Source organism: Cynara cardunculus, assembly GCF_001531365.2.
Source record: "Cynara cardunculus var. scolymus isolate 2C chromosome LG 17, CcrdV1, whole genome shotgun sequence".
Classification (NCBI taxonomy): domain Eukaryota; kingdom Viridiplantae; phylum Streptophyta; class Magnoliopsida; order Asterales; family Asteraceae; genus Cynara; species Cynara cardunculus.
The window spans coordinates 3,480,609-3,493,048 of NC_037544.1; the positions used below are offsets into that span (position 1 = coordinate 3,480,609).

The window sequence follows — 12,440 nt, forward strand, 5'->3', positions numbered from 1 at the left end:
GAGTCTTCTCTTTCACTTATTAAGTAATATTCTTTTTATTCACTGACCAGATAAGATTCTTAATTTTTGTTATGTTTCTTATGACGTGAGATTCTCGGTACTTGTCATGTTTTTGTATTTGTGTTTACATATTTACAAAAGACACCCCTAAACATTCATCACTTTTTCTCTTACACCACCTTGGAATTTTGTGGGTTATCCTTTTCCGCTCTATCCCGTCGATACCCCAGCTTAAACCCTCCTCCTCCTACAAATACCCAACACCCATCTCTCACATATTACAGATCTCCTTCCTGATCAATCATCAATGTTACAGATTGTTGACATTAATGGTGATCTGGAGAGAGAAACCAAGAAATTGGAGCAGAATTTTTGCATAAACGATCACGTCGATTTGTTAATTGAAGTGTTGCAGAGGCTCGACGGACGGTCGTTGGCAGCGGCGGCGTGTGTGTGTCGGCAATGGTGTTCCATCGTCCGGAATGACTCGTTATGGGAACACCTATGTTTCGGAAACGTGTCACCGCCGCCGTCGATTGGAATTCGGTCGGTGGTTTTGGCACTGGGTGGGTACCGGAGGCTGTACATGGTGTGTGTGAGGCCGGTGGCGAGTCAACTGAAGAGGAGGAGAATCGACGGCGGCGAGTCGGAGGTGGTGCGGCGAGTGTGGAATCGGCATGAGGTGGAGCTGTCGTTGTCTTTGTTTTGTGTGGAGTATTATGAGAGACTGTTGGGTGGTGGTGGGGTGGTCGGCGGTGAATCCCGGGCGACTTCGCTCAAGTTTTTATGCAAGGCCGTGAACGTTAGTATATGACAGTCGCCAAGAGCATTTCGTAAGAAAATGCCAAAATACGACGTCGTCGCATTTTTATTTTTGTCTCGATTCCCAATAATTTGTCCAAAAAATTACAAACATTTATTTATCATTTATTGATTTTTAATTTTGATATTTCAATATTAAAAAAATCAATGTTCTAAAAAGCTAGTTGCAACAGCTCTTATGGTTTGTTGTTGCTTAAGACTTATGTCTTATGTTATGTTATGTTATGTATGTGGCATGTCACGACATAATACGCAGTTTTTGTAATACAATAATTGATTTTTCTTACTTTTTAATGTTTTATTTGTTAGTTTTTAATGTATAATTTAATTTAGATTATTTAATATCATTGACATGTTAAATAATATATATATATATATATATATGTATATATAGGAGCGATCAAATGAAAACCACTCCAATTTATAAAAACCGTAAAAACTACTTTCATCCGTCAATTTCATTGTTTAATCTTATGAAATTTTTTCATGAAATTATTTAATCTTGTGAAATTGTTTCATATAATATTTTTTTTGATGAAATTGTTTCATATATGGTTATGAAATTGTTTCATATATTACTTAATGAAATTGTTTCATATATTACTTAATGAAATTTTAATGAAATTGTTTCATGTATTTCTCTAAAATTAAAATAATGAAGATGATAATATCCATGATTAACATCCTTCACAATAAAAATAATTAATCAATCTCTCATAATTACAAAAAAATGAACAAAATGAAAAATTATGATTGGTGGATAAAGGTTTTTACGGTTTTTACATATTGAGTGGTTTTATTTGATCATTCCCCTATGTTTATATGCATAGTATTATAGATAACATAAAGATTTATCGCCATAAGTCATGTCTTGAAAAATGTCACGGTCTCACCGTTCTCCTATGGCTTGAGGTTTGACCTCGTCACATCACACCATTTAGAACCTTGAAAAATATGCATCTTGTTTATATTATTTTTGTTAGTTATTGTACTTTAATTTTGATTTATAAATGTATACATATTTATAAATGTGTATGTACCCGTTTTATCGGCCGGTTCAGACAAGAAGGTGACTAAATTTTACGAGAAAGTAAGAAGAGAATCTTCAGACTTGGGATCATGTGAGACCAAAGGTTTTTCGTGAGATCCATAAGACCAATTCTCAACCGTTGGATTAGATCTATAATCTGAACATTCATAATCACAAAATTGTCACGAGACTTCTTAATAATCACAAAATTGTCACAGTACAACTTTAGACCATTAGATCATTAGCTTATAAAGTTGATCAATGAACATAAATTGGTCTTCCGGGTCTCACGAAAAAACCATTGGTCTCACGTGAACTCAATATATATATATATATATATATGTAAACCAACATTATAAACTATTCATATGGTTCATATATGTATCTTTATATGGATTTTTTTATTCACATATGAATTTTCTCTTAAAATTCTATTATTACTTTCTTACGAAATTTAGATTTTATATTTGAGCCTCCCACTATCGTTTTATCTGTCTTAAAATAAAATTTAAAACATCTCCTTGTCAAAAGCACAAAGCTTTTCAAACGAAGAAAAAGTAACATATATAGCATCGATCACCTATGTTTCTCACCCCACCCTATCCTCGATGACTCGGTCCCGTAATGTGTGACTCGGTAACTTCATACATCGATCATTTCGGCAAGCATGTGCGTTGTCTTTGTTCTTATATAACAACACCACCATACTAAGTCTCCCCACTTCAACGTCTTAACAGGTCTTGAGAATGATATTGAAGGGCTCAACCAGGAGCTATTAAAATTAATGTTTATCAAACGCTTGTTTACCAGCAAGAGTCATCACTCTCACCTTATCGGATAATATTCTCGACCATCATAACAAACTGTTAGTAAGTGTCTCTTACACGATAAGCGGCTAACCGTGTAAGTGTTTTTCCTCACTTTCAAAGTAAGATTCTTGTTATTTGTTATGCATATTACCAGGTAAGATTCTTAGGGGCCGTTTACTAAACGCTTATCCGGTAAGCACTTGCGAGATCATTTGCCTTATCGGATGAACATCGCAATGACCTAGAATCTTACACGGTAAAAGCGATGATAAGTCATTACAATAAGCCAACTTTTAGAACTTTCTAGATATTCTGTTATTTTGAATAAAAAGATCTACTAAATCTCCAATACCATTATTTTAACATAAATATCGAAGATGTTTTTAAGTGATTCCATACATCGAAATTTAAAAATCATTTATAGTCATCAATCAAATATTGAAGTTTTAGGATCAGGTTAAGTGAAAAACCACAAAAAATAAGAAACAGAAGAACATCTTACTAAATAAGATCGTGGTGTAAATGGCAGTGATCATTGATTTCCAACCACTTAAAAATTCCCAATATCACACCATCAGAAATATCAACATTATAATGTTTTTAGCTACCATCATGAACTCTAACTTTATAAATTAAGAGGTCGTTTACTAAACTCTTACTGTGTAAGCATTTGTCCGAATCACTTGGCATACCGATTGAGCATGACAAAAAAAACAAGAATTTTACCCTGTAAGAATAATAACAAGGTCTGAAAAGTCACCAAATGGGCAAGCCCCTAAACCCTAATTGACCAAGGTCCCCAATTCGCATTCAGTGTAATGCCCAATTTGTTACGAAACGTTGGATGCAAGTTTGCATCAGAAATTTCGGAATTATTTCAGATATAGTGGACTTTTGACAATATTTTGGCAAATACGGTGTACGGTATTGTAAAGCATCCAAGTGCTCTCACGTTTCCTCTTGGCAAAGATGCGTTATTTGGGAAAATAAGAGTTTAAGTGGATTTCAAGACAGTTGGAACAGTCTCCGAGTTGGGGTCAGTAGATCGCAGGGCAACATCATATTTCTTCCATCTCATAATTTAATCAGGATCTCCTTTTCATTGTTTCATATTTGGTTCGCCTTCGTAGTCCTTGTTTTATTTTCTCTTTGTTAGCTTCTATTTTGATTTGTTTCGTGTTTCATTTGCCCTCTACATCTCGAAGTCACAGAAGGCCATCACGTAGTCGCATGTTTCGTCTTTTCTTACCATTTTGGCAAAATAAGTAAGCAACTTTCTATACCAAACAATATGTTTAGCTAACCAAACAAGTTATGAGTCTCATTAAGCTGCTAATAATCACATTATTATTCATTAAGAGAGTCATTTTATATGTAAATGTATTTTACAACCAAGGGGGTGTTTGAGATTGCTTATAAAAATAATTTATCAACTTATTTTTGTATGACACCAATAATAAGTACTTTTGAATGTTTAGACAAACCGATGATAACTTTTTTTGAATAAAAGTTAAATTATTTTAACTTATAATAAATAGATAAACATTTTTGTAGAAAAACGTAATTTGTTTCAAATAAACAATCCCAAATACAGCCTAAGAAGCAAGTCTCTTGTACAATACATGCCTATTATTGAGTTCTCGAAATCAAATAGTAGCATTTTAGATAACATCCAATGCCAAAGTCACTTAAGAAGCAGTCTCTGAATAGTTTTATTAAGAGACAGTATCTGAATCATTAATGATTCAAAGATGAATCGTGTGTGCCAAAAAAATAGATCTGTCAGTTAATGATTCTAAAACTCTCTGAATAATTTTGTATCATAGTTCTTCTTTAACTATTTAGCACCCAAATTCTATTGTAAACAATTATCAAACAATTATATTTCATTTTGCATCATATTATGAGAACCTCTTGCTCATTCGGACCACTTAATCATTCGAAAAACTACCCAACAGCCTCTTACCAGGTATCCAAAACAACTCATGTAAGGTGATTAATTGATTGGGTTACCAGCATAAACTCCACATACAAGAGAGAATACAAGAATGCAACCAATTCTTGTAGTCTAATCACATATTTTATATTCAAATTTCCATGGCAGCTACATCCGTTAATTTTAGGGTTCCAATCACCAGTTTTCACTATGTGGCCATGGCCATCCTCTAAAGTCGGAGATCTGTAATTTAAATCATTAATATTTAATCCCTACTAATGTTTTCCGTATTAAGCAGTTGAATCCTCAAAGTTTTGCTTCGAATCCATAGTCATTATCAACAAGATGAAAAAGAATGCATCATTTATCAGATGTCGTCACCAATAGACGCAAACAGCCGGTGAATTCGAAGCAGGTTGCCTGGAAAGTGACGTGATCATTCTTAATTTAAGAGAAGAGATCATCAAAGAAGACAAAATCAAAAGCCAAATTCCATTCTACGATCTCTTCTCCAATCGTACATACAGACACAAAATCAGACGAAATCAATCAAGCAACAAACAATAGACAGAAGATTAGAGAATATGTATGAAGTTCGGTAAGCAGATTTATCGACTGAAAAACGACAACCGGCCAGTAAAACTTCCAAGTGAATGTAGCTACAGCCGCTGTGGCAATCAAGAGAAAGGTATCGATCGACCTCACACTTGGTACAATGCAGCAGAATCACATTGAACAACAAGAGATGAAAACAGGTTAACTTACAATGGTAGATCGAGCAGGATTAAGGGGAAATCCGTGCGTCTTGTGAGATAAGAAACCCTAGCTCTAACCCAATTTATATAGACGTTTCGTGTCGTGTTGACATTGCAATTTGCAACCCTACGATAATTGGGCTTCATGGGCTACTTGGTTTCTTTAAGTATTTTAAATTGGGCTTATTGATTGAAATGCTATGACGTATATGGTATATGGTGATTCGAATGTCGGTTGTTAATACATATGTTCGTAGAAAAGAAGGATCATGTGATAATAGAAATAAAGGTGAGAAATGTAAAAAATGATCATCATGTGATAATAGAAATTAAGGTGAGAAATGTAAAAAATGATCTAGATCATTGATCATTTTTAATCTCATCTCCACCCATGAATTACGTTTATCATCGGAATTGATGTGGTGCATCTCGATACACCACATTAGTGTTGATCTTCAATTATGATTCATCCAAAGTATAGATCACTTCTTACCTTTCTCATCATATATGTGTATATGTATGTATGTATGTATGTATGTATGTATGTATGTATGTATGTATGTATGTATGTATGTATGTATACATATATGTATATGTGTGTGTATGTATTGAGCGTCTATTTGATAGTAGCTTAAAAGGCTTAATAGGCTCACGGATTACTCAGTCAGCTATACCTACTGTTTGGCAATGACTTAATGATATAGAAATTAACTTATTCAGTAAGTTTCCAATGGAGCTTTTTACAGAAAGCCAAGTTTTTGTAAACCTGACTCTCTTAATTAAAAAACACATTTATTCCGTCAATGAAAAAACATTTCCAAACAAAGTTATTCCCGATCTATACAGACAAATTAATCAATACAAACAATTTTATCCATACATGATTAAAAAGAAAACCAACCAAACAGTTTTTAAAACATATATCAAGTAAATTAAAATTTTGTCCATGTGATTTTATCCTCGTTATGAAGAGGTTACCATAAACCTAATTTTTGTCCTTGGTTTTATCAAGGTTTCATTTTCGATACGAAAATGGGCTTTACCCTAACCTTGTTAAGTCAAGGATATTTTAGTCATTATCTTTATTTCTATAGTATTTTCTTATTTTACAACTTTATATGCATTTTGTATAAGTATATAAGACATTTAATTAAAAAAAATAAAACAAAAATGAAAAAACATCAAACCAGTAGCCATATTCGGCCACTCCCATACTCCCTAGTCATCTTCTTCGATAAGTTCTCCATCTTCAACCACCATACAACAATACGCACAATAGATAAACATGAATCCAAGCCCTAATAATAGAACTCACATATCAAAATCAAAGAAATAGGCAGAGTGTGAGTAAACAGGTAGCAGGAATAAAGACTAGCATACAGTCAACAAATAAGAAAACAGATAAAATATGAGAAAATATCTAATAGGCACATTGAACATACACAACATGCATATTCTATCAATGTATGATCTCTTAAAATTTAAGCTTCAGGTTATTACGGTATACGTACAGCTTTTTTACAAACTCCTTGTTTGAATTCTATAGAACCAACTGTTATATACGTTTAGATACAGATAAGCGTTGAGTCTTACTAATACTGTGGAATCCACAATAAATTTGTATACCCTTTTACAGAATAATTATGTCATCTTATATTATCTATTTACAATAAAATTTACATCTTGTTACATTGCACAAATACATCTCCAGTACAAAGGGGATGTCGAGCATATGTATATAAAATAAAGGGAAATTAAAATAGTCATTTTTTAACCGTAGGTTTCATCTCTTATTATTTCTCTCCCAAAATAAAGAAAACAGTCATAAGTCCACGATTGGCAGAGATCTGCAATTTGCAGAGATGTCAAATTGTAAAAAAGAGAAGTTTTTGGACCAGGTCCGTAATTGTAGGGACCAAATATGTAAATTTAGTTATAGGTCCGCAAAAATATGTCTACAATTGGGGATGTGTTTTCGAATTAACATATTTGATCCCTTCAATTGCGGATCTGGTCCAAAAACGTCTTTCGCAACACAAATTGTAGATCTATCGATTGTGGATCTATAACTATGTGATTCAAATTTGGAACCTGGGGCGAAAGGAAGCCTAAGAGAGGGAGCAATCGCCAAGGGGCACATACGAAAACAAAATATGCACGTTAGTCACATTTTGATCAAAGCGATAGAGGGTTGCGGTTGGGTTCTACAGCAAAACGCAACCGCACTTCCAACAAGCACACATATACACACATTAAAACAAGAACCAGAACCTGTTATACAAAATCAATTACAGAAATAACATAAAAAGTAGCTCGGAAAACCATCCACATGACACAATGTGACAATTAGGTTCGAGAACATGAAAAGTTTGAGCCTCCGTACCAATTTAGCAAAATCAAGATCATCACGACACAAATTTAAGGAAATTGACCAAAATAACCGATCTCCTCAAACAAATTCACTTTTTAGCCAAAGGGCATTTGCATAAAGCCTATTTTCATATAAAAAATAAAGAAAAAAAACCCTTTACGTAAATTTGTTTTCTTATTTGGAAAAATGGCTAAAAAGTGAATTTGATAATATATTGTAAAATTTACAAGTAATTTTTAAAATTTAATTTATGAAAAATAAAAAATATTTTAATTAATTACATAAAAATGGAAGGAGACTAAGTAACATGAATACATGTATTCAGTTAAAGTATATGTATTAAGTCACGTATTTCACGTTACAAATAGTTTTTTTAATTCTCATTTTGAATAGTGTAAGTGGTCGGCGACGTGTCGGAATCTTGAAATCTCGCCGCCGGTGGCTGCCGGAATTCCACAATTTGCTTTTATTTTCGGGTTTAAATTATGAATCTACCCAATACCCTAATATTTATTTTAGTATAAATAATTACAAGGTATATTTATTTATTTAAAGGTTAAGTTTTTATTTTTATTTTTCACTTTTTCCTAAATTTACAAAAGTTAAGCTCCTTCCGTTGATCGTAGATCTGACGCAAAATCAGCACAAATTCGAGATCTTGTTGCTGTTGGATGCGGATTCAAGTAAGTTTTACTTCAATTTTGAGTTCAGATACTGTAGAATTTGGGAATAGATCAATAATTTTTTTAGGGTTTTCGTAGGTTTAAAATTTGAGGTATTTAGCTGATCTGAACGGAGATTTTACTGTTTTGTGTTCGAATGTTGGTGGGGTTTTTGTATCTTCAACTGTGTTGTTCGTTTTGATCATCAATTTGACATACAGTTGAAATTTGTTGACCTATATGAAGTTTCCTGAACTGGTAATTGTGTTAAATTTGGGGAAAATTAGTTGGGGTTTTGTAATTAAGCTTATAATTAACTCGTATCTATGTTTGGTTGTAGATTTAGCTAGAGTATGAGTAGGTCTTGAATCCAAGCTTCGATAATTATGAGTTTGATTTGGTAATCTAGGCAAACTTATAATGGTGACGATTGAAATGTATCATTTCTTATTATCTGTTTTGCAAATATGTTCCATATTTGTAGTTTTATGCTGCATAAAGTTGGGAAATTAATATTGGCAATTTTTTAATTTTGGGAGCTTTGAATCCTGTTATTGGAGTTACAATTTGAATATATGCTCTGCATTTGGTTATGGATGTAGTTTGTTTGGTTATGTAGACATGGTGGAGCATGAAATAGGAATTAGATTGTTGTCTTTATTCATGCTAGTCATTGTTCCTTCTACCTATTTGCTCACATACTTGCACTAGCCAGTGTCTTCACAGAAACAACTGCTCTACTTTTTGGGGTAGATGACAGGTTTGCGTACATCGCACCATAAAGACGGCAAGACCGTACTTTCAAAGTAAATCGGTTTTGTTTGGTTTGTTCTCGTGCATTATTCATGATAGTCGTCGTTCCATCTTACCCGTTTGCTCACACGCTTGCAAAACAAGGTGTCTTCACGTAAACAGTTGTTCTACTCTTTGGGATAGAGGACAGGCCTGTGTACGTCCCACCCCACAAACCCTACTTTCGAATGGGATATTACTGGGTTGGTTTGGTTTGTTGTCGTGCATTATACATGCTAGTCATTGTTCCATCTACCTGTTTGCTTGCACAGTTGCACTAGACGGTGTTTTCACATAAACAATCGCTCTACTCTTTGGGGCAGAGGACAGGTTTGCGTACATCCCACCCCTAGACCATACTTTCAAATGAAATATATACTGGGTTAGGGCCTGTTTGTTAGTAGTTTAATGAGCTTAATAGGATTCACAGCTTATTCGGTCAGCTATAAATGACTGTTTGGTAGTGACTTAATGATATAGAAAGTGGCTTATTGAATAAGCTTCTAGAGGAGCCTATGCAAAAAGCCAAGATTTTTTCCAAAACCTGCCCCTATGAATTAGAAAAACATATATGTTTTACCATCTATGAGAGAACCCTCCCAATCTATACAGACAAATTAATCACACAAATAACTTTATCCATACAGTACCTAATGGAAAACCAACCCAACAACCCCTTAGTTTGGTTTGGTTTGGTTTGTTTTGTTGTGGTGCATTATTCACGAGTTATAGCTTTCTTGTAGAGACTGAACGTTTGAGATGGATCCAACCATAGAAGAAGCTCTTAGAGCTAAAGAGAATGCAGAGAAGCTATTTGCAGTGAAAGATTTTGCAGGTGCGAAACAATATGCTTTGAGGGCTCAATCATTGTGCCCTCAACTTGAGGGTATCGCTCACATGGTGGCCACATTTGAAATATATGCTGCTACAAATATGAACCGGGAATTTGATTTCTACGCACTTCTTGGATTGGATCCATCTGCAGACAAGTCTTTACTGAAGAAACGGTACAAAAAGATGGCCGTCCTTCTTCACCCTGACAAGAACAAAACTGTGGGAGCCGATGAGGCTTTCAAGCTTCTCTCTGAAGCGTGGGCTGTGTTATCCGATAGCGTGAAAAGAAGCTTGTATGATGCCAAGCAAAATAAGCACTTATCGGCTACAGTTTATGGTACTTCCGGTGTTCCAGGTTCTGAGAGTTCTTCCAACACTCATTCATCTGTGAATAGACTTGATACTTTCTGGACTGTGTGCACCTCTTGTCGTGTTCAGTATGAATATCTTCGAAAATACGTGAATAAGAGACTTTCGTGCAAAAACTGTCGAGGAGTTTTTGTAGCAGTTGAAACTGGTGCAGCTCCGGTGACCTATGCTCCTTGGTCATATTCATCTGAGAATGGATATGTTAACCATCCGTATAATGAAGCTACGTATGTACCAAGCTCATCTGTATGTGTTTCCGGCAATGGGTCTGCTGCTAATCATTCTGCACACGGGTATGAATACACCGGCACAGTTTCATTCCAGTGGAATACTTTGGATCCTAACGGTCTGCCTTCTAAATCCGTCAACATTAGTAGGGCAAAAGCCAACGGGAAACATCAGATGAGATTGAACACGGGTTCCGGCGAGACCCCAGCTCCTAGGCTCGGCAGACCACCTAAGAAACGGAAGATAGAAGCAGCAGATGCACCTCGGAACACAAATGGGGAAACGGCTTTAAGAACTGAACCAGATTTGGTAGCAACTAATGGCGACATTCCAACCAGGCAGTACCCGGTTCCCCCTGTTTTTGATGCCAGAAAGATGTTAATTGACAAAGCTAGATCGGTAATTCGGGGGAAGTTAAAGGAAATGAAGCTGGCGTCCACTTTGAAAGTTGAAAAGAACGGAAAAGCACAGAATAAAACTAGTTCGATGCCAATAACAGTCCCTGACCCCGATTTTCATGATTTTGACATGGATAGGTCTGAGGAAGTTTTCAAGCCGAAGCAAATATGGGCTATATACGACGAAGAAGATGGGATGCCACGTCTTTACTGTATAATCCGCCAGGTCATCTCCGTGAAACCGTTTCACGTCCACATCAGTTACTTGAACTCTAAAACCGACACTGAATTTGGTTCCACAAAGATTGAATCTGGATTCACTAAATCTTGCGGAAGTTTCAGGGTTTCCCATTCCGACATGGTTGACCAAGTGAACATCTTTTCGCATCTTTTGGGCAGAGAGAAGGCTGGCAGAGGCGGATGCGTTGGCATATACCCGAAAAGAGGAGACATTTGGGCTGTGTATCGGAATTGGTCAGAGAATCGGAATCGGAAGACAACGAAACGATATGAAATGGTGGAGATTCTTGACGATTACTCTGAAAAACGTGGAGTCTGCGTGACACCTTTGGTGAAGCTAGAAGGGTACAAGACTGTGTATCGAAGAAATCCAAACAAGAATGCGGTGCGATCGATTCCCAAAAAAGAGATGGTTCGGTTTTCGCACCAGGTCCCGTCTTGCTTGCTAAAAGGTCAAGGGCTCAATTTGCCAGATGGGTGTTGGGATCTTGATCCAGCTGCAACACCAGAAGAGCTTCTGCAAGCTGCAATGGAAGTAGAGGCAGATGAAGCGGAAAAGAAGAAGAAAGGTGAAGTTAGAGGTGTGGAAGGTCATTTTAGTCATTTACTTTGACAAGTAATGAGATTGATAGTGTATAGATCCAAACACATAGTGACGGGGGGCAATTGGTGAGAAAATTTAGGTAGCTGGAACTGGAAAAAGGGTCAGTAGAAGATGATCCGCGGATGATGGAGCTCAAAGATTTGGTTTTTAAGATTGGCTTAAAAGATGTTGGTTCAGAAACTTGTACTAATTAATTACTTATTTATGAGTTAATTACCTTTGAGATGTATTAATCACTTTTATACCAATGATGCATCGATGGGTTATGATCTCGAGCTTCGAGTGATGCTAGTTTTTCGTTTTAGTCTTTTTATCCAAGTTATGCACTTTTTGCGAGTAATGGTAGTCAAGCTTCGGTGATACACTACTTGAAGAATAAGCGATTGTAACCGAACTCGGAAAGATTCTTGATGTGTTTTGACGTTTTAAATTTTCGTGTTCGGTTTTTGGTTTTGGTTTTGCTTTATAACTTCGAGAATATACAGAATTACTTGTAACGTATCGAACACAAAATGCTAATTTAACCAGTAACGTTACGAGGAAGATAAAAAGGGTCGAATGGTGGACAAAAATTCCCATATTGCAATGAT

The 12,440-nt window shown here is 35.5% G+C and overlaps 2 protein-coding genes, 1 long non-coding RNA gene and 1 other non-coding gene across 6 annotated transcripts; 2 read left to right on the top strand and 2 right to left on the bottom strand.

Annotated features, from left to right (window-relative positions):
• The first annotated feature begins 307 nt into the window (after positions 1-307).
• Positions 308-814, top strand: LOC112500469 (F-box protein SNE-like). The gene has a single exon (XM_025103964.1). It carries the CDS (start codon positions 308-310, stop codon positions 812-814), a length of 507 nt encoding a protein of 168 aa, XP_024959732.1.
• Positions 815-4,725: 3,911 nt separating this feature from the next.
• LOC112500948 lies at positions 4,726-5,411 on the bottom strand. The gene is made up of 2 exons (XR_003067400.1): positions 5,363-5,411; positions 4,726-5,017 (listed from the first exon to the last, which is right to left on the bottom strand). It is a non-coding gene; the product is annotated as an uncharacterized LOC112500948 (long non-coding RNA).
• On the bottom strand, positions 5,180-5,265 carry LOC112501321. Its single transcript, XR_003067456.1, has one exon. It is a non-coding gene; the product is annotated as a small nucleolar RNA snoR109 (small nucleolar RNA).
• A 2,775-nt stretch (positions 5,412-8,186) lies between the features above and the next one.
• LOC112501209 lies at positions 8,187-12,393 on the top strand. Of its 3 annotated transcripts, none has more exons than XM_025104899.1 (2): positions 8,187-8,258; positions 8,350-12,393. In XM_025104899.1, exon 2 carries the CDS (start codon positions 9,937-9,939, stop codon positions 11,857-11,859), a length of 1,923 nt encoding a protein of 640 aa, XP_024960667.1. In that variant the 5' UTR covers positions 8,187-8,258; positions 8,350-9,936; the 3' UTR covers positions 11,860-12,393. The 3 variants fall into 3 exon arrangements, with proteins under 3 accessions (XP_024960667.1, XP_024960668.1, XP_024960669.1); XM_025104900.1 differs by lacking the exon at positions 8,187-8,258 and having other exon boundaries at positions 8,273-8,406; positions 9,910-12,393; XM_025104901.1 differs by lacking the exon at positions 8,187-8,258 and having other exon boundaries at positions 8,361-8,406; positions 9,921-12,393.
• The last annotated feature ends 47 nt before the right edge of the window (positions 12,394-12,440 follow it).

Coding starts and splice junctions, on each gene's coding strand:
- LOC112500469 (XM_025103964.1), top strand. CDS start 308: ATGTTACAGATTGTTGACATTAATGGTGATCTGGAGAGAGAAACCAAG.
- LOC112501209 (XM_025104899.1), top strand. CDS start 9,937: ATGGATCCAACCATAGAAGAAGCTCTTAGAGCTAAAGAGAATGCAGAG.